Source organism: Hippocampus comes, unplaced genomic scaffold, assembly GCF_001891065.2.
Source record: "Hippocampus comes isolate QL1 unplaced genomic scaffold, H_comes_QL1_v1.1 scaffold590, whole genome shotgun sequence".
Classification (NCBI taxonomy): Eukaryota; Metazoa; Chordata; class Actinopteri; order Syngnathiformes; family Syngnathidae; genus Hippocampus; species Hippocampus comes.
Window position 1 is genome coordinate 109,380 of NW_017806273.1, and position 26,978 is coordinate 136,357.

The 26,978-nt window shown below is 46.8% G+C and overlaps 2 protein-coding genes across 8 annotated transcripts in view; both read right to left on the reverse strand.

The window, feature by feature from the left end:
* Positions 1-8,831, reverse strand: part of brca2 (BRCA2 DNA repair associated) — a 15,943-nt gene extending 7,112 nt beyond the window's left edge. The window contains 13 exon segments of the mRNA XM_019857533.1: positions 30-789; positions 791-4,001; positions 4,003-5,101; positions 5,482-6,024; positions 6,417-6,507; positions 6,594-6,649; positions 6,725-6,836; positions 6,918-6,946; positions 7,029-7,081; positions 7,161-7,221; positions 7,522-7,758; positions 8,396-8,500; positions 8,651-8,831. Coding sequence (XP_019713092.1) covers positions 30-789; positions 791-4,001; positions 4,003-5,101; positions 5,482-6,024; positions 6,417-6,507; positions 6,594-6,649; positions 6,725-6,836; positions 6,918-6,946; positions 7,029-7,081; positions 7,161-7,221; positions 7,522-7,758; positions 8,396-8,429 — 6,286 coding nt within the window. The 5' untranslated portion in view covers positions 8,430-8,500; positions 8,651-8,831.
* Positions 8,832-9,053: 222 nt separating this feature from the next.
* frya (furry homolog a (Drosophila)) overlaps positions 9,054-26,978 on the reverse strand; it is a 39,319-nt gene continuing 21,394 nt past the window's right edge. For 2 of the 7 annotated variants that reach the window (XM_019857561.1, XM_019857562.1), the window contains exons 33-63: positions 26,558-26,704; positions 26,066-26,237; positions 25,900-25,987; positions 25,413-25,491; positions 24,423-24,574; positions 24,163-24,266; positions 23,563-23,748; positions 22,646-22,835; positions 22,128-22,243; positions 21,841-22,028; positions 21,343-21,437; positions 20,432-21,012; positions 20,227-20,324; positions 19,679-19,849; positions 19,457-19,597; positions 18,835-19,005; positions 18,127-18,297; positions 17,618-17,692; positions 17,119-17,289; positions 16,944-16,952; positions 15,977-16,195; positions 15,160-15,300; positions 14,075-14,217; positions 13,582-13,792; positions 13,101-13,250; positions 12,902-13,000; positions 12,754-12,828; positions 11,710-11,727; positions 11,425-11,535; positions 10,912-11,099; positions 10,200-10,458 (exon numbers count right to left, since the gene is read on the reverse strand). In XM_019857561.1, the coding sequence (XP_019713120.1) occupies positions 10,200-10,458; positions 10,912-11,099; positions 11,425-11,535; positions 11,710-11,727; positions 12,754-12,828; positions 12,902-13,000; positions 13,101-13,250; positions 13,582-13,792; positions 14,075-14,217; positions 15,160-15,300; positions 15,977-16,195; positions 16,944-16,952; positions 17,119-17,289; positions 17,618-17,692; positions 18,127-18,297; positions 18,835-19,005; positions 19,457-19,597; positions 19,679-19,849; positions 20,227-20,324; positions 20,432-21,012; positions 21,343-21,437; positions 21,841-22,028; positions 22,128-22,243; positions 22,646-22,835; positions 23,563-23,748; positions 24,163-24,266; positions 24,423-24,574; positions 25,413-25,491; positions 25,900-25,987; positions 26,066-26,237; positions 26,558-26,704 (4,719 nt within the window). Of the gene's footprint in view, positions 10,459-10,911; positions 11,100-11,424; positions 11,536-11,709; positions 11,728-12,753; positions 12,829-12,901; positions 13,001-13,100; positions 13,251-13,581; positions 13,793-14,074; positions 14,218-14,610; positions 15,301-15,976; positions 16,196-16,943; positions 16,953-17,118; positions 17,290-17,617; positions 17,693-18,126; positions 18,298-18,834; positions 19,006-19,456; positions 19,598-19,678; positions 19,850-20,226; positions 20,325-20,431; positions 21,013-21,342; positions 21,438-21,840; positions 22,029-22,127; positions 22,244-22,645; positions 22,836-23,562; positions 23,749-24,162; positions 24,267-24,422; positions 24,575-25,412; positions 25,492-25,899; positions 25,988-26,065; positions 26,238-26,557; positions 26,705-26,978 lie in introns of those variants that run through there. The other 5 variants (XM_019857558.1, XM_019857559.1, XM_019857560.1 and 2 more) reach the window with 5 other exon arrangements.

Genomic DNA, 26,978 nt, shown 5'->3' on the forward strand with positions numbered 1-26,978 from the left:
CCGACATCAGTTGAAATGTCGGCTAGCACTTGTGCTTTCATGACTCTCAGCGAAGAAGGATTTTGACTTCTTGAGAGCAGCGGACGCAATAGAAGCTCTTCCGCCGTCGGCCGTCTGGAGTCCCACATTTTGCGGACCGTCCCGTTTGGCATGTTGCAAACTAGCGTTGCGGTGGAGCTTCTGGTTTTCACCCTCAAGGTCATTGAAGAGAGATTTGGCTCTTATCACTGCTTCATCAGAAACAGACAGGCTCCTCCCACTGGCAGTAGAGAATCTGCTGCCACTCGGGGAAGATGAGCAAATAGCCGATGATGAAACTGCGGAGTTTGCCAAGTTCTTATAATGCCTTGTGTTTTTATCGTCTCCAAATGGAGCAGCGCTCTTGTTTCCAAGCTGGATCTTGGGGATATTTTTGCTCACTCGAACATCTGACATTCCATCTCCAGCGGCCATCATGTCTGAAGTCGAGCCGAGATCGCCAAAGTGGGACTTGGCTGAAAATGACCCAGGTTTCTCGCTAGCTGACAAGAACTCACTTTTTCTTGCGAGTGGATAATCGTCCGGATGGTCCTCAACTGAATCACAATCATCGAGCAAGAATTTCGCTCTCTTAAGCGCAGCGGAAGAAACGGTAACTCGTTTGCCTCCAGCTGTCTGAAATCCACCCGCTTGACAATCGAGGCGGTCGACACCCGAGGAGCCTCCAGGTTTCATTTTTGCGCTCGGGTCATCCTCGTGGTCTTCTTGGAAAAAATGTTTGGCTGCTGCCATGGCCGCTGCAGACACGGGTAAGCGCAGCGGAAGAAACGGTAACTCGTTTGCCTCCAGCTGTCTGAAATCCACCCGCTTGACAGTCGAGGCGGTCGACACCCGAGGAGCCTCCAGGTTTCATTTTTGCGCTCGGGTCATCCTCGTGGTCTTCTTGGAAAAAATGTTTGGCTGCTGCCATGGCCGCTGCAGACACGGGTAGCGCGCTCCCACTGGCGGCAGAGAATCTAGCGCCACTCAGGGAAGAACAAGCAACATCCAAAGATGGATTTCCAGGCTTTTCCTCATCGCGATGAAGCCGAATGTTCCCATTTGGTAGGGGACCGTTTTGAGCATCCGTCTTCACGGTGAACGCCGTTGCGCCGACGATGGACGGATTCTCTTTTCCGGACGTTCCATCATGACTGTCCATCATACCTTTGAAGTGAGCATCTGCTTCTAGCGTCGCCTTGTGGGGTAAAGATGCCTTTTTCGGTGTAACACCTGCAATTGGAAAACAACCACCCAACGTTTCTTTGCTTGTGCTATTCCCTCGTTTCGAGTCATGCGGCGTCAGAGCGGGACTCTCTAAGGTGGAGCCCAGGTCACTTTTGGCTGCAAATGAAGCTGGCTTCTCACGAGCTGACAGGAACTCACTTTTCCCCAAGGGTGGAGAGCAGCCCGGGTGTTCCTCAACTGCAAGGTCTTCGTCAAGCAAGAATTTGATTGTCGGAAGAGCAGCGGAAGAAGCGGTGACATTTTGGCTCGCAGCTGCCAGGTCAGCACGTTCGACACCTAAAAAGCTTCTGTGTTGCATTTTGGAGCTAAGGGCATCCCCGGCGTCTTCTTGCAAAAGATCTTTGGCTTTTTTCAGGGCTGCCGCAGACACGTATACCTTGTTCCCACTGGCAGTAGAGAACCCACCGACACTCAATAAAGAAGAAGAACCGATATCCAAAGATGGATTTGCACAGTTTGCCACATTATTATCACACTGTCCATTTTCGACCTGATCATTTGGACAGTCAATGTTATCCACAATTGTGGCATTTGCTGTTTTTGCGTCCTTCACATCAGAAACAGACGGACTCTCCGGAGTGCAGTCGAGGTTGTCAAAGAGAGAGTCGTCGGCAAAGAGTGAATTGTCTGAAAAGGACCCGGGCTTCTCGCTAGCAGACGGGAGCTCACTCTTTGTCGCCGTTGGATAACAGAGCGGATGTTCCTTCACTTCAGAGCAATCATCCAGCAAGAGTTGTGCTTTCTTGAGCGCAGCTGAGGAAACAGCAACTCGTTTGCCTTTCGCCGTCCGGAACCCGCCCGGCTGATGGTCAACACCTTCGAGTAAAGAGGAGGTTCCGTTTTTAAATTCTGCGCTCGGGTGAGCTCCGCGGTCTTCTTGCAAAAGCGGTTTGGCTTTTGTCAAGGCCACTGCAGACGCCGATGCGTTTTCCCCACCGGCGGCAGAGAATCCACCACCAGTCCAGGTCGAAAAATCCAGCTCCAACCATGAACTTGCACTGTTTTCACTGTTTTGATGCTCTGGCTTTTCATTCTCAACAGGATCGAGTTGACCATCCGTTGCCTGCACGTTGGCAGCATTTCCTCGTTCTCCGTCATTTGTCTTTCCACCGGAAACAGAGAGACTCTTTGAAGTGGAGCCCAGCTTGTCAAAGGGATCATTGGCTGAAAACGAGCGAGGCTTCCCGCTCGTCAGCGGGAAATCACTTTTGCCAAATGCTTGGTCACATACCGGATGTTCCTCAACTTCATGACAAACATCGAGCAAGGATTCCGTTTTCTTCGGCGCAGCGGAGGAAACCTGTTTACCTCCTGCGAACTGGGATCCGCCCAGCGAATGGTCAACATGTTTGATTCCTGAGAAGCTTCTTTGCTTAGCCAATGCCTCAGATGACACAGATTCTCTCTTCCCTCCGTCCGTGCAGAATGCAGTACTACTGCTTGAACAGCCACCGACGGAGGAGACAAGAGTCGGCGACGCCGCTACATTCATGAGAGGCTCAGTCTCCACAAGGCGCGGTCCGTTTTCAGCAGCGCAGTCTTTGAAGACAAAATGTGCCTTCTGCATCGCTCTGGGCGAAAGCAAAAGGCTTTTGCCACTGGCCATCCGAAAGCCCTCTTGCCGCGCAGACGCAAGCATGTTGCCAGAACCTTTTGGAGCGCTTTGGTCGGGTATGGCGGATGAAAAGAAGCCTTGAAGCGGCTCCTCCCTGTCGTAGCCGTCAACAAATTGCTGCTCATTCCGAGAGGTGCGCATAGTGGACCGATCATTCTCAACACTTTGCTTCTGCGCTGGAGTACTCGCCTCCAAAACCTGAAATAAATGTTTGGTTTTCTTCAGACATTTTTTGGAAACTCTGACGAGACTTTCTTCAGCCCTTTCTTCTTTTTCCGTAGTATGTGCACATAGGGGTTGCCTAGCAACACCGGATTCTTCAAGATGAGTCGTACCACATGAGGTCGAAGTCGTTTTCTCATTTGGCTCTGCGCAAAAGCTGTCTTCGAAATCGATCCCGGACAGCAAGTGTGGTTCAAGGTCTTTGTCAGCTTTCGATGAAGGGGCGGAAGCCTCTTTGCCCGGTTGTTTTAACTTGACGGTTCTGAACTGGGTGAAGTCAAACTGGCTGCCGGCTTCTTCCAGGAGAGTGCACAACGCCTTCACATCAGCTTTCTGGGAGGCGGTCAGCTGGCAGTTGGACCGGTCGCAGTTTTGGGCACAGGAAGCAGAAGCCGACGCTGCGGGAATTTCCTCTGTCGCATCACGGGCACATTCGAAGGCTTGATCAACTTGATGTGCGACTGCATTTGCGTTTCCAGGACTTTTTGTAGCATCCTGAACCGGCTTGACGAATGAAGAGGAGCCATGAATCGACTCGTTTATGTCATAACTGTCAAATGGCAAATTGTTTTGGGAAGCTTTTGGTGGACAGCTCGGGGGAGAAGACGACCCCGCAGGAATTTCCTCTTTGGGATCACGATCGCAACTGATGGCTCCATCAGCCTGATATGTGCCCGTGCTCACGTTTGCGGGACTTTTTGGAACAATTTGAACTTGTTGGAAGGAGCCATCGAAGCCTTGCAGTGTCTCCTCCCTCTCACGACCATTTTCATCCCTATTTTTCCACATACACTTTTCAGAGAGACTTCCTGGACGGCTCAATGCAGAATCGGATGTTGTGGGAGTTTCTTTACCAGGGACGCTTTTCATGGGTTGCCGCTGAGCATCACACATGTCAAAGAAAGCCTTGAATCGACTCGTTTATGTCGTAACTGTCAAACGGCAAATTGTTTTGGGAAGCTTTTGGTGGACGGCTCGGGTGAGAAGACGACCCCGCAGGAATTTCCTCTTTGGGATCACGATCGCAACTGATGGCTCCATCAGCCTGACATGTGCCCGTGCTCACGTTTGCGGGACTTTTTGGAACAATTTGAACTTGTTGGAAGGAGCCATCGAAGCCTTGCAGTGTCTCCTCCCTCTCACGACCATTTTCATCCCTATTTTTCCACATACACTTTTCAGAGAGACTTCCTGGACGGCTCAATGCAGAATCGGATGTTGTGGGAGTTTCTTTACCAGGGACGCTTTTCATGGGTTGCCGCTGAGCATCACACATGTCAAAGGGTTGTTCGTCTTTCTGCGGCTCGGCTGCCGGTATTTGCATACTCTGGTTTGAAGTCGTTTTGAATCCCGACACTTGAATCGAGGGAAGAGAAACATTTACAATCTCTTGCGTCCTTTCACAACCGTTGGATTGAAGTGAAACTAGAGGGTGGGTCGAGTCTTTGAAACTCCCTCGTGGCTGCGCTGTATCTTTGGTGTCAGTCCACGTTCCAGGTAAAACCTCCTGCAAACACATCTCGTGTTGTTTCGTAGGTGTGGACTCAAACGTCCGCCGGTGACGCAGTTCCTGTTTTTCTGCGCAGGCCGCAGTCACATGCGAGACGTCGGCATCGGCCGACAGGAAGCCACTGTCGCTCGGCGCTGGCGCATCGAGATGTACTTCACCGAGAGGCCCGACTTGCCTTTTGGCCTTCTGTCGAGCAACTCTCAGCGCAGTCAGACAGGCAAACGGGGAGAAGCCGCAAGGAGGAGGAGGAGGAGAGGGCGGGCCCACTTGAGGCGGTGCGCCCGGATAGGACATTTGACTCAAGTCTTGCGCAAACGCTCGGCAAAGCTGCGACATCTCCAAATCCTTCGTGTTCACTCGAAGCAAGGAAGGCAGCTTTTCTTTTGCGACAGCTTCCCGTTGCTGAAGCTCGTCCTTTCCATCACCGACGTTACAAACGCCGGCTCCATCGTTGGCTTTCGACATCTGCGTAACAGGCAGCTTATGACCTGAAATGAAAGTACAAAAGTCAATGCTCTTGATGTCCAATGAAAGGCAACGATCTCCACATTGTACCGGGCTCTGAAATGTGAATCGAGAATGTTTTGAAAATTCAGCCCATTGAGGCCAGTTTCACTTAGTGTCATTACATTTCAGAGAAGGTCCATCATGACTAACAACACCCCCCTGCAAAAGTAAATAAACAACTCATGAATTCCAAAACACACAAGTTTTAGGTTCACCATTTCCTTCAAATCAAAATGTGCTCGATTGATACCAAATTTGTACCACATCAAAATGTGAGTCTGCGTGTGCGGGAAATTCGAGCAAAAATGTACACTTCATGAGACAACAACAAGTGTATACATCGAGGCGTTTTGTGAAATACCTTGCACGGAGTTGTTTTTTAACGAGTGTTTCTCCTTATCAATGGTGTAAATAAATGCCGTCTTTTTCTGGGTGAATCCAGCACACTTCAAAGATGCTTTGACCGGACTCTCCGCTTGTGTTGGGCATTTATCTTCCACTTGGGTGGCAACGGTGGTGGCTGGAATTTCTGATAGAGGCAACGGTGACCACGGTGTCAGTTCACTATCTTCAGTTTCCACTGGAGGATTTCTGCATAGCGCTTGATCAGATTCTCTTTGCTCAGAAAACGCAAGCTCGGACTCAATTGAGACATCCGAGGGGCTGCTGCCGTGTTCTTTTTCTTCCATCCTTCTCGTTCTTTCGCTCTTCACCTGCCTCAGTACCGAACTGCTGTTGGTCAAAATCATGGGTGGGCTGTTTTCGGTGCCGTCAGGAACACTGGGCGTCGGGCTACGGATCGCCTCAGGGAGCGGCTGCCTCCGGGTGCCATTGCTCTGCTCCGGGGATCGCCGTGGGGACTTTTGGAGCGTTGGATGAGGGCCGGCCTCTGGGAAATCAGAATCTGTAAAGTGGAGAAGGAGAGTTGTTCAATATTCATTGGCAGCATCAGATTCAGATGGTTTTGGGTGGCCTGGAAGTATTTTTTAATACAAGTAATTACAACTTCACCATTTCATTAGCATTGGTTTGTGATAGACTACAACATGTTCTGACTTGCATACAAATTTGGATGACGCCACTGCTGAAATACAGAACTGTTGTCATCTGAGGATGCCCGGTACAGCACGCAATGTCATGTGTTGTGACGTGCTGGGATGTATTCATTGCTTTCCATTCATTTAAATGGGGGAAAGAGATTTAAGATATTATCGTTTGTTATTTGATTTACGATCATCATCACGGGATAAATTGAACTCACAAGTCAAGGGAGAACTCTCACAGCATTTGTAATACCTTGCAGAACCTCAAGCGAGTCATTGCTTTGTGGTGACGCGACCCCCTGTCTGGAATCGTTGGACAGAGAAGGGAAGAGTTTCCGAACCAGCTGAGGAAAAAGTGACAAATATCATCATCAAGTATACAGTATAGTTAAAATATCAAGCAACATGCAAAGCGTAAATAAAAACTCACCACGGCACTCTTGCCCATACAAAATGTCTTCGGGCTGGGACTTTCAATTGTCTTCGCTGCAGGTTGACAAAAGCAACAATGCGGTTGTCAAGCTTTCCATACAGTAGGAATACAACAAAATTCTTGCTTACATATAATGAGGGTGGAAGGCAAAGCTGGCGGCGTATTCAGCGAGCTGGTCCACGAGATATCGGGGTGAATGTCGGCGCCCAGGCTTTCGCAGATGTGTTGGGCGTAACTGGCCTGCATCATTTCAAACTCAATTGTTGCCATTTTCCTCTAATGTCAATAGTATCACATTTATGCGAGAATAAATGAACTTACTGGGGACACTTGTGGCGTGTGAAGCAGATCTGAGGGAAACAAAACAAAACAAAAACCATTAAGAAAGGACATTTTCGACTTTAAAAGGTGAAAAAAAAAAAATGTAATTACCAAACCAGTTGGGAGTGCGTGGGCGTGCATATCCATAATCTGAATGCGGGACCCTGTGTGATGACATCATGGAGTTTGTTTCACAGATTTACCAGGAATTGAAACACGCACCGGAAGCGCCACTTCACTTACGCGTCCTTGGCAAGCCCAAACAAACACGGACTCCTGGTGTCCCACGGCAGCGGTTCAATCTCTAAAAGGAAAAAAAGGTGCACATTTTGGACACTTAGCCAAAAAAAAAAAAAAAAAAAAAAGCTCAACTAGAAGCAGAACGGCAGTGTTGTTGGATGCACAGATTTAAGTTATTATTGGCACTACACAGCGCAATTTGATGGCTTTTGAATTGCTGGCATAGGAGTGAAAATACAAGCCATGGTTTTCACTGTCTTGACGGGAGCTTGCTCCAATCATTATGTTGGGTGAAAACCCCAAGTTGACCTGACTTGATTGAATCATTTGAATGGATTCAAATCAGAAATGCAATTTTCCACACCTTGTTGGTCGTCATTATCCGGGGATGGAACATAGCTGCGTCTGAACACCCGAGGAATCGAAGAGTGTTGACTTTGGGTCACATCGGCAGCGGCAGTTTTGCGCAAAGGCGTCTTGAAGTTTGCCTCCTGGTTGGGACAAAGTTCTTCTTGGTCGTCCGAATCGGAGAGGTTTCCTTCCTTAGAGGACGCTCGTGTGGTCAACACCTGGAACCAGTCGGGGTCCAACTGTCCCAACTCTGTCATGAAAAGAAGAAGACTGTAGTTGAGAAAAACAAAAAGCACATTTGAAACTATCATATAAATCACTAACCCATGCACTAAAACCCATACATCTAGTTAACTAATTAAACCCCAAAAACACACATACCCTCTCCTCAGCCTGTTTGGAGGTCACTCAGATTGCGAGTGCAAGTATATACTCTGGTTCTTGGAGCAGTGTGAGTTGACATTTTTCCTTTCGGTAGATTATCCGAAGCAATGCACATCATTTTACAAATTCACTGCTCAAAGAAAAGTGGACAGCGAGTGAAAGGACATTTGGTCCAAGTTCAGAGGTAAGAAAAATAAATGCTGTGAAATTATCCAATCAAGCCTCAAGATGGATTGTTGTTTGTTGGGAGTGGCGTATAAATTTTGGGTCGAAAGTAAACAAGAAAAGGAAACGGTAGTCGAGTAAACGTCCATGATTCAGCGACTGAATGTCATCATGGAAACGACATTTTATTTGACTTCGTAAATTTGCTGTCATTGAAAAGAAGACTTTGGCGTCGATCGGAATGTAGGGTGGCCTCAGGCCCTACGGCAAACGGCTCATCGAGCAAATTTTTTGTGGACCTTTAACATTTGTATTTGCAGTCGTTTATGTCTTGTTACCTTTGCAAAGTTCTTCTGTCAAACAGTCATACATGCTCCGCGAAGGGAAGAAATCCACCTCCCGAGGCTGAAGTAGTCCCGAATATTAGGTCCTGTTTGGCACACCTACAGAGGGACAGGAGCCATAAAATGAAGCTCGATTGAGATTGAACACACTCAAAATGACACGGACGAGCCTGAAAGCTGTTAAAGACAAAGACGACGTTTTCGACCCACTATTAAATTACAAAACGATGTGAATTCGACTCCACTTACCATAACGGCGTGAGGTCAACTTTTAGAACGCCACAGCATGACACATAACGTATCAAAGTTGTAAAAAAAAAAAACAAACAAGCTGAACTCGACAGAAGTGTGTCGAAGCTTCAAGTTAATGTTAAAGGCATTAACATTTAAGCTAGTTGTGAACCAAACAAATCTCGCGCGCCTCACTGAATACCGGAACTACATAAGGCTCGCCTTCAAAATAAGAGATTTATGAGGCGAAATAATCGAAATACAAATGTACAGTACGTATTTATGAACGTCTTGCCTTCAAAATAAGATTCATCACTTACGCTCCTTTTTGCATGGTATTTGCAGAATTGTAGTCCATTTTTCACCATTCACACATCATTTCTGTTGGAGTATCCCCAAAAGATTCATTGTACAAATGAACAATATTTGACAAAGGTACATTTTATTTTTAATTGTAACATTAAGTGTACACAACACCAAATTCAGGACATGGCAAAGACTATTTACAACATCCAACTACAACTTCTACATCTTTAAAAATATGCATCTCTTCTACTCACTGTATATGCAAATCGCACTCTATCCAACCATTATCCAAACCTGAAGGTCTCGGGCGTGCAGGAGCCTATCCCAGCTTTCTTCGGGGAAGTAGGCGGGCTGCACCCTGAACTGATTGCCAGCCAATCGCAGGCAAGTCACATTGCAAGTTGATAAAAATAGACTCGAATAAAGCTTCCAATAGCGCTATGTACAGTTATTCATTGAAAATAGTTTTGTTCACAAAGAAACTAAGAAGTGTGTAACAGGCTCAAAAAAATAATGTTTTCCTTAAATATAAATGTCATTTGCTAAAAAGCTGTTCCAAATACAAAGTACTTTTTTTTTTGTAATGCATAACGCACTCATAGCATTACAGTAGATCTGCAGCATTTCAAAGTAGTTTGACTACAGTCCATTTAAATCGGCGTCCGTAATTCCCATCTAAAATAGCCGCCGGATAAAATCCCACACGTACACAAGCACACACACACATCACTAAGTAATACGTCCTCCCTTCTTACGTTTTCCTTTCAAATACATTCTTTACTGCACAGTAAAATTCTTCCACGTGTGTGAAAGAAAATTGCACAATTCCCCTTTAAGATGAATTGCAAAGCTTTGGTATGTTATATCTGTTTAGTGTGCGGCCGGTAAGTATATATTGTGCCAAAGTGCCCAGAAATCGGTGTGCCAAGCTTGTGGCAGAGTCAAGAAGATTTCAGCCTGTGATAAGATAAGGTGCATAAAAAATGTATTGGGCAAAGACTGTCAACATTTATGGATATGGGACTTTTGTTTCTTATTTTCAAGAAAAGAGCAAAAAATAAATACATTTCATATTGGTATCTTGTGTGAGTGTTTGCCCATATGCACCCTGTCAAAAATGTTTTTCATGTCGGTGTGTAGAATTTTGAGGGGGAAAGGGAAAAGCGGTGGTGACCAAAGAAGCGGCATGAACTCTTTTCGGGCGCAGTTGCGTGTGAATGCCGCGTCAGTAGTGCAAGAAGAGCCGTCGAGCGCATTGCGATCAGAGGCTGGATCCCGACACCTTGGCGTCGGGCAGGAAGGCGGCGACGGCCCAGTAGCCGCGTACCCGGCCAATCACGTCGCGCATCTCCCCGTTGAGTTCGGTCAGCTTGGCCGAGACGTCACTCAGGTCCCGTTTGCAGCCCACCAGAGCCAAGGTGCCCGTCTGGCCCAGCGTCTGGTGACGGAAGTAAATGCTGAGCAGGGTCTGGACCTCGTCCTCCGAGGGGCTGCCGAAAATGTCGTTGGGCCACGTTGTTCTGGAAACAAAAAGATTTTCGTTGGAGGTTACGCCGTAGGTTGACAGAGGATGTCCACAAGTTAAACTCACTGTCACTATCAAATATTTCCAGAATCAATGATTCTCTGAATAATTGCACCAAAAATGAAAATTAACCAATGCAAGTTGTTTATTTGTGATGCTTTAAAGGTTTGAAATAAGCAACAATGACAGAGAATATTTACTTTGTGAGGCTGAAATCAGAGAATTTGGATCATTTTTGGTGAAACTATGGCTCTGAACGATTTTGCGATTCGCAAAATGACTGGCAATGAATTTGATGATCAATTCATGGGCAAAACTTAACATTCAAACCCAGCCAAAAGGGTACCGTTTGAAATGGAAAAGTAACTCTTCAATATTTGGGGAATATTCCGAGTTCGGGTTTCCACTTCCCCCAGTATGGTCCAGTTTCATCCCTGCGCCATGTCACCTGCATTCCCGAATGTAGCGAATGGCCGAGGTGAAGCCGCCGCTCTTGAGAACTTCCAAGATGGCCTGCACGGCCGCCTCGGACGAGCTGAAGGCGCACGGCTCTCCTGGCGCCCTTTTGTCATCTTCCAACGACGCCGCTCTCAACTGGCTCCTCAAGTCGCTCAGCTCTCGGGACATGTTGCTGAGCTACGGGTCCAGGCGGCAACATGTCACAAAGTCAAGGCGGTTGCAGCGCTATCATCCAAAATCACTCACATTTCAAACTCATCTGACATCACCCTTCAAAATCAATGGCTTACAGAAACAACATGCACCTGCGGTGAAAACTCTCCACAACCTCTGCCAACAACCCAGGCTAAACTTAGTTCCTCTCTGTTCTGGCTGTCTTCTTTGTCTACATACGTGTCGAACTCAACTGTTCAGTTCTTTGTATTCAGTTTAATTGTTAGTACAATACTGCAGAGTGCTTTTTTTTCTTTTTATTTGTCAAGACGTCACTTGGTGTACCTACTTTGGGAAGAGAGCTGATTGCGTAGACCTGCTCGACCAGCTTACAGTAGGACTGAAACAGCAGTAACAGCTGAAAGTGGAGTTTGTAGAGTCTTTGACACAGCTCCAGTTGCTGAAAACAAATGTGCAAAAACACTATTTTCAATCATTTTCACACTCTGCTTTCTTCCCTGCGTCAGAGTCACCGGTTCTGCAAGTAAAACAACCAAGGCCAGCCTAAAGCAGCTAATTTCAGACATGAAATTAAAATGATGACAATGAGAAAAAGAAGCCCGCTCCAACTTACAGCAAGAGATTCCATTTGCTACAAAGCGAGCATGTCACAGGACAGAAACAGAAGTGAGCAAGCAAAGAGAATCAAAGGGCTGCCGTGCAAGTCACTTTGCGTCACCCCCCCCCCCCCCCCCCCCCCCCCCGCAAGCAAAGAGAATCAAAGGGCTGCCGTGCAAGTCCCTTTGCGTCCCCCCCCCCCCCCCCACATGCACAGGCAGCAGAGCCGCTATGCAATTTCACTCGGGGCGCTGTACTTACGGCGATTACCGACAGGCCCTTCGCACTGTATCCCATGTTCGTCTTTGTTTTTCATGTTTCTTGTGCAAAGCGTGCCTGTTAAGTCCAATTACCCCATGGGGATGAATAAAGTTTTCTGAATCTGAATCTGAATTTGACTGGTCCCTATGCCTTTACTAAAAATGATTGATTTATCTTTGTTCATCTATCCATGCCAGCAATGTAGAGTGACAATAGCTTAGGAAACATATTGTGCATTTCTTTCAAGATTTTAAAAACGGTTCCCAGGGTTTTCCTAACCATGTCAACTAAGCAGTTTATTTCTTCTTTCTAAGTAACTGAATGCTCTAAAGTGGTGGTTTGTCTTTGTGTGACCTGCGACTGGCTGGCAAGCAGCACGTTCGCGACCCTCCTGAAGATGAATGGACCAGATCATGGATGGATGCTATTACAGTATATTAGGTGGTGTCTTACCAGTGGGAAATTACGGTACGTGAGAATAAACTTTCCATAATATGCCCCCTTTACGATGACATGCGGCAAAAGAAGCTTATGAAAAGTGTGTAAGGGGAAGCACTCACAGAGCTACAGCGTCACAGTGATCGCAATGCAGAAGATACAGCGTGAGAGGTTAGTTGGAGTGGAAATGATTTTAAACACGATTCCAAATGCACATAAGCAAGAGAGCTTTTCATCAGTCGTACATCAAGTACCCTGGCACCTGCTCTTCCAAAACATTCAGAAAAGATCTCCAGAAAAGGATTTTTGATGGACTTTTAATGGACAGTGTGATGCTTTTTAAGTCCCAACCGTCTGTTACCTTTTCCTCCTGCTCCATGGGTTGGCGTGTCGTGTCAGGACTTCGGAGGAAGGTGGCCTTACAGCTGCTCAGCCACTTGGAACCAGAACGTGGAATGATTGATTGCAACTCAACCAGATATATTCAAGCCTGCTTTACCATTCCTTACCGTGAGTGTTGCCTCCTTTTTGCTGTTGTAAGTATCCAGGTACTCTTGCAGCTCCAGCACGCTGAATTTCATTTTATCCAGGAGACCGTACGACATGATCTGTGAACAGTGAACACCAGGCGTTGCGGTCCAGATACCTTCGATACAACACAGCGTTTGAAATGGAAGCTTTCATCTTCTGACAGGTCAGGTGACTCACTGTGTCGGCGTCAATAAACAACAAGGGGCACTCGGCACACGTGGTCAGCATTTGAGACGACCTCAGCAACTTTGCTCCTAATCCTCTCAGGCTGTCGTTGAGGTAACTCACAGCGTCGCAGGTCAGTGAGCTAAATTTGCTCTGGATACTCTGTGATCCAAAAACAGACACGTAAGAGGCGCCATCTTCAAGTCACAGTTTGTCTACAACTGCACTGTTATGAGGGGATACACAAAAAAAAAAACTACAACTTGACTACAGAAGCCTCCCGAACCCTGACCTAAGTAAACATGCACACACTGCCTGTTGATTTTGTGCTACATTTTTTTTCCTCAACCGTGTCTTGCAAAAGTCCTTCAAAGCGGGATATGCAAAAAAAGGGATAATTAGTCTTCTTGTCCAAGAGTCAATCAAGCAGAGGAGCGATCCCGTCAGCGTTTCCCTTGAATGAGGCCCGCTCTGAATAGACTTGATGGCGTACCTGGAAGAGGCAGCAGAACACGTGGAAGGTGTAGACGGCGCAGGAGCCGTCCGAGTCGCACACCAGCTGGTTTAGGTGGGCGCGCCAGGCCTCCTCGGCGTTGTCGCACGCCGCCGGCTGGAATGCCGCCAGGATGGCGGAGAAGAAGGGCGAGGGTGGCGGCGAAGAGCCCGAGCCCACCGTGACGTCATCTCGCTCCTCCTCTGCGAGGCTGATGGCCAAAGAAGAGTTCAGTCGGCGTGTTTCGCCAGCACGAGTGGAAAAAGTTTGATGATGACACACAGATGAAGGCTATTGCAACTAAGCTGCAATAATAAAACTCACAGAGGATAAATAAAATATGGGAGTATTTTTGTTGTTTGTTCTATCGCATGTATTGTGTTCAACAACAGTTGTTCAAAGGGGAAGTCGAGTCATTAAAATTCTTTAGAATATGTTCTATGCATCCCCAGTATATTACTTCCCTTCTGGGGAAAGAGCCAGATGGGCATACCTGGGCAAGAAGCTGTGGAGGTCCGGATCTTTGTAGAGAGTAGGCGGAGCCTCCAGAGTGTCGCCGCAGTGAAACTCGGGAGGGAGGGAGCTTACGGACGGCGACGTGTCCTCCACGTTTGTGTCTTCATCTGCTTGTAAAAACTGTTAGAAAGCAGGAGACGTGCTTCTTCAGCATGTATATACACACAGCAATGCATTAGGCAGCAAAATGTGAATACAGTGAACCCTCGCCAATGTGCACTTTGCGAATGTACGTACTTTCGGTAGAACACAACACCCCCCAAAAAATGTCGGAAATACTTTGGAGGAAAAAAGGAAGTGTATGGTGACAGTTGGGTCATCTCGTATCTTGAAATAATGATTTCATGACAAGTGTACTAAGGCAACTCTAAAATGTTCATTTTACTGGCAAATGTCCACTCTTCACGTTGGGGCTTGGGCTCATCAACTCTATAGCGAGGGTTCACAGTATCCAAAAATAACATGCACAGCTGTCAACATCATGATTTTGTGGCGGTAAATGGTTGCACTAACCTTGCCAGGGACGCTCCTCGAGGCTTTTGTCTTTCTTTAGAAGGATTTGTTGCGCCAATTCAACTGATTTTGAGTCTTAAGTGCGAGCCCGGCAGCCCAGCACACTCTTTCATTTAGGGGGCCGGCAATGTGTACACCTTGTGTAGGTCCCGCATGCCCAAACAGGAGTTCTCCCCGCCCGCACATAGAAGCAGTAGGTATACACATTGCCTCTTATAGCAGAGCGACACACAGAGGGGGAAAAAACCCTTCTACGATCCCATCATAATTTCTACTATTAAATAAAGCGTTATGATAAAGCCGGCTTTGCCAGTTCATTCCCTTCTACCATGCAAAAAGAAAACAACACGATTGTCACATGCTCTTTTAAAGGAGAGGAAAAGTCAGAGAGGAGAATGTATTAAGAAGAACCCAAAGTGTTGAAGGAAGAACCCAAAGTTAGAGCGAGCGTAGCGACTATTTAGCAAAATTGGTGAAAAACTCGAGAATAGAAGAGCGGTAGGAGCTGGTAGTCTCCAGAATCTCAGACACCCTGAAGCCCTTATTCACCCGCTGCTTCGAGTCCTCCGGCAGTTGGACCTCGAAACTGGGATTTTTGCTGCTGAGAGGCGTGGAGTTGGCCGACATGTTGCTACAAAAGGAGGGAGAATCCATGTTATGGATCTCGGCGGTTGGGGAGAGGTCGCCGGCCTGCGAAAAGAGACACGTTGGAGATGGCTTAAAACAGTGGGCGATGGGGCGCCACATTCCTCAAGTGCAAAGAAGCAGGTTCATATGCCAGACATCCACTTCTGTGCTCGCTGTCAAGTATGTACGGATGGCACACTTAATATTCCGTGAACGCATGGATATTTTGTTTTTTCTTTTAAAAAATGCATCGTGTTCACCGAACCCATAGTAATATCATCAGTGAGATATCGGGTGAAAATATCCAGCTATTGCATTTTGGGTATATGGAACAGCCCGAATATGAAGCGCATCCGGTTGGCAAGAGACGGCGCCGCGAATAAACAAACCCTTACACGTCATTTGACCAGAGAAAAGTGGGTAAATGCCTTGAATCATCCACACTACGTTCCGTAAGTCCATCTATGGCATTTCAAATTGCATGTTAGCATTAAACTAGTGGACAAAATGATATAGTTTGACTGAACACGTTGCTGTTTAACCTCTTCACGCACCCTGTAATCTGATAACATGATAAGCTGTCCACTGTAGTAACCACTGTCCCTGAAAGGGTTAAATATTAATTTTTTCTAAAATTCTCTTTTCCTTTATGTATCCGTTAAAATGTCAACTTTAACTGGGAGTGACAAATAAGGGTGAATGACTCTTGTATAAGTCAAGAAAGAAAATGTGCCCCTACTAGCTGCGAGCGGGAGAGGATTTGGCTGGCCGAGAGGGAATCCTCCCCCTCCTCCTCCTCGGAGGAGGACTCCTCCGAGTCGTCTTCGCCAGTGACGCGGCTCAGGCTGGGCATGCTGCTGGACAGGTGGCTCTCCTCCAGTGCGTGCAGGTCGCTCTGGTCCAGGCTGTCGACCGAGTGTCGGCGCACACCCCAGTTGAAGTTGTCCACCGTCTCACCCTGCGACAAGCAAAAAAAAAAAAAAAAAGCCTCTGGAATATCATATAGGCAAAAAAAAAAAATCTCTAACTTCCATTGTGCCTTTGATTTTTAATTTATTGTACACAAATGACAAAAATCGACCTCTTAATTTGTATTGAATGCACATAGTCACTAAACATGTGATTTAACAACCACAATTTTAGGGTTCCAGTATAAACCACAGGCAGGTCAAAAACAACAACCAAAACAACATGCATACTTCATCTGCCAGGAATTAGTCACATCTCAAACACGCTGCACAAGTGGTGGCATGCGCGCACAGCAAAAACAGCAGAGAAACTTACCTGCAACTCCTGGATAGCGCACAAAAAAAGGAAAATACAACATTACTACATCATGATGTAAATGATTTGAATCGGTTGAAAAATGTGCAAGGGGTCAAAAGTAAAAAAGTGAGGAAAATCCAACTGCTCTCAAGGTCATCCTTGGGAAAAAAAAAAAATCTCTAACTTCCATTGTGCCTTTGATTTTTAATTTATTGTACACAAATGACAAAAATCGACCTCTTAATTTGTATTGAATGCACATAGTCACTAAACATGTGATTTAACAACCACAATTTTAGGGTTCCAGTATAAACCACAGGCAGGTCAAAAACAACAACCAAAACAACATGCATACTTCATCTGCCAGGAATTAGTCACATCTCAAACACGCTGCACAAGTGGTGGCATGCGCGCACAGCAAAAACAGCAGAGAAACTTACCTGCAACTCCTGGATAGCGCACAAAAAAAGGAAAATACAACATTACTACATCATGATGTAAATGATTTGAATCGGTTGAAAAATGTGCAAGGGGTCAAAAGTAAAAAAGTGAGGAAAATCCAACTGCTCTCAAGGTCATCCTGCGGCATGTACTTTATGTCCGCAGTGAACTCACCTCTCCGTCTTCAAGCTCCACATCCAGGAAGTCAAAGTCTCGGAAGACCCGGAACTGCTGCTCCGAGGTGGTGTCGTCCACCGTGTCGGCTTCTCGAGTTCCGTCTTCGGATGAAACCAGGCTCGGCTGGTGCTCCATCAGATCTAGCTCGCCGCAGCTCGAGAAAATCACCTGCCACCGGTTAAAAAAAAAAAAAAAAAAAGTTAAAACCGCCGTTCTTCAATGCTGATGAGATCGCGTTACGCTGTAGCTTTACCGAAGGGTTTTTTGTGAGACCCACTTCCTGCCCGCACAAAGATAAAACGTGCACAAGTTTCTCTCTGGTTCTTTTCTGCAGAGATGGGAAGAAAAACAGTGTTTGAAACAGCAGAAACTTTCAACGAGGCTTTTGTCCCTATCTACACAACAAGCTCTTTACCCGGTTAAAAAAAAAAAAAAAAAAGAAGTTAAAACCGCCGTTCTTCAATGCTGATGAGATCGCGTTACGCTGTAGCTTTACCGAAGGGTTTTTTGTGAGACCCACTTCCTGCCCGCACAAAGATAAAACGTGCACAAGTTTCTCTCTGGTTCTTTTCTGCAGAGATGGGAAGAAAAACAGTGTTTGAAACAGCAGAAACTTTCAACGAGGCTTTTGTCCCTATCTACACAACAAGCTCTTTAGCAGAGGTAAAAAAACGGGAACCTGGAAGACTTGAACGAAAATGAACCTTCCAGTCACATCAGCTGGAAGACTGAGGCTTGATTGAAAGAGTCATGCATCTTTCCCTCGCTTCCTTCCTTCCTACCTAGCAACGACATACCTTCCATTACCCAACGACTTCATTAGGGAAGGCTCCTTGAATTAAAGTCGGCAAGCTTTTCCGACTGTCCTTATTGACCTGCCCACATCCTCCCTTCCCTCCGTCATTCCTTTCCCTCCCAACTTTCACCTCTGCTTATTTCGCTTCCTTTCCTGCACCTAGCTGTAAAAGCGTTTTAATGAAGTTCGCCGAAACGCAGCGTCATCACCTGGGAAGACTGAGGCCTCTTCCAGCTGACCGGCACCAAGACGTTCTTGGACGTGGACCCCAGGGAGCCGGAGGAGGAGGAGGTGCTGCGCGTCACCGCCGCGCTTCTACTCTTGCCGTCTCGGACCGGGCAGGGACGCAGGTCATCGTAGCGCCGACCGATCACGGGCGTCTGACACAAACGCGGTCTTGTAAGTAAGGGAGAAAAATCCGCTCTGCACTCCCCAGCGTAAATTGAAGAACACTCGTGTAGTAAGAGGCTTAGCAGCCTGTCCAGGCGTCTCGGTGTTGTTACACACACAAACACGCACGCTGTTGGCAAAGAATCACTGATACGCGCACAAAAGACAGGCAGCAATGATGTGACATCACATCCTGCCATTCATGCGCTACACAAATAGCTCTGTGTTCCATTCCCACACACATCACTCAGGCACCCCTTTTTTTTCTCCCCATGCATGGTGCCACTTATTTATTTTGTTTACCTTTTCAGCTTCTAGTCTAATCATCATTTGAGGGGAACATAAGGAAAGGGTGCGGTGGGTAAAATGTTTCCCTTTTTCTGAAGAATTTCAGCAAGATTTTGCACCACACCCACCACACCCTGGAATAATGGCCGTGGGTGGGAGGGGGTTTTAGAGGGACAGGTTTTCCGCGTGTGAAAAGAAAGAAGTCTCACATAAACTTGTGTAAGAAGAAGGCCGTTCACCTCGGATATGTCAAAGTGGAAATCCAGCGTTTTCCCAGGCAAGGCCTTAGACGAGCGCTCCCACACTCGGCTGATGTCCTCGTAGGAGAGGTCCCCGGAGGGCTGCACCAAACTGGCCGAGCGGCTCACCACCAACTTGAGGATGTTCAGCGCTTCCCTCCAGTGGGCCGTCTACAGTCGGCACAGGTGCACAACATCACCATTGACATGTTGCTGTTGTGTGATTTGATGGAGTCTATTTTTAGAGACAGAGAGGTTCTGGCAGAGGGCCGCGGAGGGAAGCTGAGACCAGATCACTTTCGACAGGAACTGTTTATAGTTCGGGCGCGTCTACAAATTTACTGCACTGACACGAGACGACCTTTTGGAGTCCGACCACCCACTCCCGTCTGCAAACATTTTGGTACTTTCCGAATCTTGGTTCCAAAGCCACTTATGTCAAAACAAAAAAACGCTACTCCACACTTGAGTGACTAAACTATCAGTCGTGGCTTGAACTGGGCCTCATGGGAGCAGTTTCCCTCTCTGGCGACATCAAGTCTGGACTGCCTGATGATCTGAATATGTGTGAATATGGTTGTAGTGCTGTGACTACAACTATCAAACGTAGTAAAGGACTCACCTGGGCAAATTTCTCGATGGTCCTGAGGACTTCCATGTTGAAAGTTTTGGCTTGGATCCCACTCAGGTCCATGTGACTCAGCAGACTGTAGATGATCTGTAAAATTGTCTGCTGCATACTGGGGAGACCTTTTTCCAACAGCTGTGGCACAACAAGGCAACAATTTCAAGGAGAAGAAGAAGAGGCGACTTTAGCAACATTTATAACAACTGTTTGCCAAACCTCCGCCATATACGTGACCAGGTTGAGCGTGATGTCCGAGAAGGCCTCGTGGAGGTACCTGCACACCACGTTGACCCACGAGAAGCAGTTGCGGGTGTAAGAGTGCGTCTTGTAAAGAGTCATGACGTGGGCCAGGTTGGAGAGCTTGTCATTTTTCTCGTCAAGGCACACCTAGATACAGACATACTGAGGTAAGATGCTTCTCAAACATTGACCACCTCATAAAATACCAGCAACATGAAAATACAGCAGCGTAGTGTTCATGAAAAAGCAGGAAGGGGTTGGATTCCTCTAATGTCTATTTCATCTGTTTGAAAGCTACTGTAACGTGATATAAAAGATTCAAAGTATTTTTAGTTCAAGATTAAAAACAACTCAACTGTTCTTAAAAATACAGGTAAGATGTATTGTAGCTGTAAAAATAAAAAACAAATCCTGTCTGGTCAGGCTCAAGCCACTTTTACATCATGCATAGTTTGTACATTCACGCTGCTTAACATAGTAAACTACTGAAATGACGCGTGTAGAACGACGGTGGGAAAAAAAACCTGTGCGATCCTTTCGGCGACATCCTGACAGAAGTGTGTGGGCCCATCAAAATTCTGCACAAGATGTGGGAGCAGGCAAAGGACGTTCAAGGGGAAACCTAATGTAGAAAACAAAGACCCTCACAGCGGACTTCTCGGAGTACTGTGCTCCCCCCGTTTATCAGGTGGACCACATGTTGAAAAGCGATGGAAGGGTGTAACGCACCAATAGCTTGTGAGGTGTCCACCACGGACACCCGCGAAACGGGCGTGAGCTGCCAGAAGAGCTTCAGCGTGAGGTCGACGGTGGTGGCGGACGTGAAGCCCTTGAGCAGCAGCTGCTGGAGGCCCGTGAAGCTGCTCCACTTCAGCTGGCCCTGCAGCTTCTCCAGCCTGTCGCGGTTCTCCCGCTTGTCCAGCGACACGTGGCCCAGCAGCTTGTCCAGCAGCCTCAGCGACATTTGGTACTCAAACTCAAAATCGGACTCCATCAGCGACACGGCCACCCAGAAGACGGTGGCCAGGAGGTTGCCGGGGTGGTTGACGTTGGCCGGGTCCGAGACGATGTCCTTGGAGGACGACGGGCTGCGGTTTTTGCCCGCCGGGGGCTGCTGCTCGCACGCTTGGATGCGGTCCAGGGTGGCGCTGCGAGGCGGGTCGGTCCACCTGTCCGCCTCGCCGAACTTCTTCGGCACGGAGGAGCTCCTCTGATGCCGGCTGCGCTCTTCTCTGGGGCGGTAGAGCTGCCCCGTGCTCTTCCTGTTGGACATCAACGTCAGCGTGGTAAGGAGATCCGGAGATGACGCTCTGCAATCACAGGTCGCGTTCAGAAATCAACTCAACTCAACTGTATTTATAGAGCACTTTCAAACAGCCATCACTGCACACAAAGTGCTGTACATGGAGCAACTAACATATACAACAGTAAAGCAACAAATCAGTAACAAAGACGGTAGAAAGCACCGAACAGCAAAACCAAGAACAAATCTGAGTCATGCTGAGTCAAATGCCAAAGAATACAAGTGAGTTTTGAGGCGTTCATGGAGCAAACACCTGTTTGGGAATTTTGCCCTTCAGCTTCTTGTTCGAGAACAGCAAGTTGTGCCTAAAGTCTTACTGGACTGCATTTCGGCATACCTGGTCAAGATGGCCATAAAGTCATTATTCTTGAGGCACTCGGCCAAGTTGTCCACCACGGATTCCAGCGTGAGTAAAACTTCCATCACGTAGCCCTGCAAGACGACAGGTGAGCAGAAACAACGTCTTTGCGATTTTATTTTCTTTTTTACACGCAGGTGCGGGGAGAACACGCAAACTCCACACAGGAAGGCCGGAGCCAGGATCAAACCCACAACCTCTGCAGTGTGAGGTCAACGTGCTAACCACTGGACCAGCGGGCCGCAAGTTGATTTTTCTTTTTTAAAAATGGATAAAAATAGAAACTAGATTTTAAGTTTGGGGGAGAGGGTGTTCTGGTCTCGTCATTACTTGAAATTATTGTGTCATCATGGTGACTAATGTTTGCATGAAGCCAGCTAACTTGAGTAAGATAAAATGATACATTACGGTTTGCTTGAGCATTTTGATATTGGAATATAAAATGTCTTTTGTTTCACGTTTTATGCACACACTAACCTGCACTTCCTCTCCGTGTTCCCCGACGACCTCTACCAGCCTGGAGAGCAAATCGGAGACGGCATGCGCGCAGATGGGCTGGCGCAGTGCTCGGAACACTTGGAAGGAGCGCCCGGCGTAATGACGCGAGGAACTGCACAGGGCCGTGTGCAGGGCCACGTTGCTCAGCTGCTGCTCCAGCTGGGATTCTAGAAGGGTGGTCGGAAAACATCGAATGATGTGCTAAAAAAAATTAACAAATCACATGTTCTGTTGATGGAAAGGTCGGATCTAGACGGAAGGCTTACCAGGTTCTTTGAACACGGACATGACATGGCGCAAGAAGTTTGTTAGCTGGGCTGTACTTTTTGAAACATGATTCTTGGGTGAAATGTCCTCGTGGCACCACATGGGTCCACGTGCTCTACAAAATGCATACGCACCACAATTATTTTTAAATATTTTACATGGTTCACACGATTCACATGCACTACGGGGGCTAATTTGTTTCCAGATCAAATCATCTGGAAGGCATTTATTCACAAGGGTTGTGTTTGTAAGTGTTTTCGCGATCATAATTTGGGGTATATGTACACATGAAACCATGATAGGTAATTATTGTTTCAAGATTTTATTTGATTTTGTAATTACTCTAACATCAACCTGCAGTCTCCACCACTAGATGGTGTCCAATCTACATGCTTATGAGCTCCAGGGAGTATTTGCTTTTTTTTTTGTTTGTTTTTTTGTTTTTTTAATGGTAATCTACATGCAGCGAATTCTCAACCAAGCCTTTCCACATGCATTTAATGGTTCTCAATGGTACCTGGTGGTCAAAAACTCAATGAGCTTGCCGGTCTTTTTGTCAGCGGTGGCGCGGGCCGCCAGCTCGTCCGAGATGTCGGGCAGGTTGCCGCTGCTCCCGCCAAGGCTCAGACTGGACGACGTGGAGGAGGAACTCAGACCGGAGTCCGGCACGGGAGATGCCTGACCCTCCCTCAGAAAGTCAAAAGCTCCTGGGGCACAACAGAGGAAATGGCGCGCTGATGGGATCTGTCAAATTGCACATACAGTGCAAATGCGCTTTACAAGGGCCGGGAAGGAATGGGAAGCCGGGTAATGATGTATTTATGTGCCGTGGGGATGTGTTATTGTACTACTTTTAGCAACATAAACCCTTTGGAAAATCTAGAATGGCTTGACATTTAGGGAAAAAAAAATCTTGGTACCAAAATATCCGCAACAGCCAACTTTTTTTCGGGGTTTACTACATTTATGAGAGGGATTTTGTGTGGGCAGCAGTATTTTGGGGGGATCTGAAGAGCATGTGTTCCAAATTTCAGTCTCATGTTGGCATTTTAAGGAGTCTTTTACGTAGATGCTCCACTATAAGCACAGAGTATGAGTACTTCTGCCACCTCGGGAGAAAACCTACCGTAGTTGACCACGTAGGGAACTGCGAAGCCACAGCAGCGCATTAGAGCTTTGACAGATGGCTCCACTTGGGGCAAACGGGTAAAAATAGCCACGTGGAATGCTTTAATCAAGACCTTTGAAGTCCCCCAGCGCTGCATATTGCTTTTGGAACAAGCTCCAAATATGCTCACCTCAGATAAGAGACTTATCTACAAGCATTCCGACAGAAATGTAAGCCATTCCCCTTCTTGACGTTCGCACCAATGCCGACTTCTGCATTTATTTTTTTTTTCTGCCTTTTTTTTTTTTCTTCTCTTTGTCTTATACCTGATGTTATGAACTCGGGCTGAAGGGCGGGCTGGCAAGTGAGAGTCTTGGCTTCGTCGAGCTGGCGGTTCTGCAGCAGCACCGAGGCGACGGCCTGGAAGTTGTGGCGGCAGGACAGCGCGATGAGCAGGTGAAGGAGGAGACGCTTGCTGTGCTCATATACCTCCGGACGGTAGTGGTCCATGCCTGAGGATGAGAAGACCATGACATCACCTGTGCTTCTGAGTGGCACCACGAATAAACACACCCTGATATGTCATGAGCAAGGGCCAAAGGCAGACCGAATACGATCAATGACATGAATTCTTTTTTATGCTTGTTTATCTATATGCGGACTGTGATTGGCTGGCGATCAGTCCAGGGTATACCCTCTCCTCTCACCCAAAGTCAGCTGGGATAAGCTGCATCGTACCCACAAATCCAAATGAGGATAAGCAGTATAGAAAATGTACGCTCTCCCTTAACTGACCTCAGTGTGACATGCACAGAAAGCCGCAGTACAACTTACGCGCGACTTAAAATACACACTATATCACATGAGTTAACTTAATCACATAGTCAGGGTTTCTGAGAAGACGACAAATTATAGTATAAACTTACCCAAAAATAAGGCATGCAGCAGCAGCGGGAGGTGCAGGGCCCAGTCCTCCTGTACACTGTGGTCCACCACCATCTCTGTCATGAATATGACTCCTATGTTACACCTGGGAGGGAAAAAAAGTCCTTAAAACACAAACTTGTGAACGCGACACGGCAGGAACTTAATCTCAGCCTCACCGTGCATTGAAATTAACTGCTTTGATAAGTCAAAGATCATCAGGGAGTGAATCAAAAGTGGTACAGTATCACTGAGTCCAGACCTGTGTAGAGGTCCTCTCGGGGTGAGGGTCTCGGGCAGGAAGTCCACCAGAGGAGCCCAGCAACCGCCGTTGACAGGCATCGGCAGAGGAAGGGGGCGGTTGCTTTCAACCACGGCCATCAGCCAGTCAGCATAAGGGGGGAGAGGTTCACCTGTGGAGGCACTATGGCATCAAACTAAAATAGATGGCGAGATAAAATAAAATAAGATAAGATAAAATGGCTGGTCGCTAGCTGAACGTTGGTTAGTTTATTTTGTTATCTAGTAATATGCTAGTTAGTTTAAATTATTAGTACATGTGAGGTAGTTCAGCCTGTTAACTAGCCAGATGCTAGTTAGCTTGTTGGTTAAACACTGTCGATGCTAGTTATCTTATGTTGTTAGCTAGGCAGCTAGATAGATACATGAATGCTCATTTAAACAGGTTTATTTCTCCTGTTGTTTTCGTTTCGGCTGGGAGAAGTGACGTTCTTCTCGTGTCTCGCACTAAAGCCAACACAAGCTCAACCAAATCTGGTTGTTGACCATTTCCAGTAAGTTCCATGCAGTCATGATTCAAATTGCTCACCTGAACTCAGTGGACAGACAGATGGTACTGTGCCATTTATACTCTTGGCGTAATCCCACTAACTAACAAAGCAACACCTCTACTATATCCTCTAGGCAGGGGTGTAAAACTAGAGAGGGAGGTTGAGGTTGCCACTTAAAAACAAAGCCATTTAAGGACAACTTGATGGCATAAACTCAAACCAAAAGGGTGTAACAAAGTTGCATTTCAGCCCATAAGAAAGGCTCGAGACTGGCTGCTCGTCAATGCCATTTCTCACAGAAGCCTTTTCAAAGAGCCCCGGGACACTCTGCATGCACCGTGCCTATGCATTATCAATGACACCGATGCCCGTCGCCATCTTTTTATCCCTCCGGCCTGCTCTCGCCAGACGGTGATGGAATTATTGATGATGGCGAGAGGCGCTGAAATACACTTAGATTTACCTTCATCATATGACCCTCCCGAACTGTTGCTGTAGCCAGATTCCAGGCGGTGGTGAGCTCGCATGACATGGCTGAGCCTGAGGAGGGACACGCATCACTCACGTCAGTGGGGTACACACATTTCAATAACCAGGACATATTTTGTCAAAATGGAGTATTTGTCTTCTCTTCTGATCAAACCAGCAAAAGGCTGATTCTTGGAAGTCTCTAAATGTTGTGTGTCTCCCCTTTCGAGCCAAAGTTCCAATTTTAGGCAATTTCTCAAAGATTATCGTGAACGATTATCTGGTGCTGCGCGGTGCCCACATACGATAATCAGAACAAATTTGACCATTTGTCCCCCTTCTAATCAACGTCTTAAAAGTCTGATTATCAAATTTCCAAATCCGATTTCCAAGCTTGAAAGATGTTCCTGTGGTGCAGGGTAAACACATCATGTTAATTGTGCCAAATTTGATCATTTGTCGCAACGTTTGTGATTTCACCTCTCCTCATTGTCCTTTGTCTTGTATTCATCTGCATCCAGGAAGCTCTCCTGTCCTGCCACCACATTATTGGCACTCGATGCGGTTCCTGGGGAAAGAGTCCGAAAGCCAACCTGTTTGCTTACAATCAGTTAGGTGCTTTGTCAGCTGCCCGCCCAGGAGTTACCTGACGCTGCGTTGACAGCGGCCTTGCTCGAGGCGGTGAAACGATAAAACGGCGGGCTGTCGCAGTGCTGGACCATCGGGTTGACCGGGTCCGTCTGCTGCAACTCCCAAATCAACTCCTCCATGGTTTGCATGGTGTTGTTTCGACACAGATAGATCACCACCTTCTTAATCTGAGCACACAGGGGGAAGATTATCATAGAAAAGAACATGTTAAGCTAAAAGCAGAAGTTCCTAACGCTACCCACCTTCCCCAAAATGTCAATCGTTTTCCAATCCCTATTCAGCAGACTTCCCTCCCCCCAAAAACATGTAGGCTAAATAGAAGACATCCATCATGTAAATACATCCATGATTTATGCAATTCATCACTTTCCATTCAATAGTTAAATTTTTGCCGACTCTTTCGGTCCTGGGAATGAATCAATTCAACTTTCATGCTTTCCATAGTGGCACAAAAGACGAAACCAGAAAGTTGTAGCATTTGTCTTACGAACGGCAGGAGCGCTGTGTCGCTGCTGACGCCACATAGGCTGATGAGAAATTGCAGCGCGGTTCGCAGGTTGTGGCTCCACTTTTCGTTGCACACCAAAGCATTCCAGGCATTTTCCATTTCAGATCCTGGTAAGTCATCTCCAAACTGGCCAAATACAAAAACAATGCCGTCAGCTCAGTCCGAAATGCCGCAGCCAAGGAGTTGATGTTCGCATTTGGTGGAATTTGATTTGAGGTCCAGGTCCTTTGGCATAATATCTCAGATGGTCATATCCAGCTGCCCATATCACGGTTCATTCTTTGCACCAGCGCTGTATTGTGAATTTTTAAGCAAATTATTATTTTTTTTAAAGGATCTTCTTTCCCTACCTACCTTTTGCTGAACTCAACTTTAGTAGCTATGAAAGGGAATATGAAAC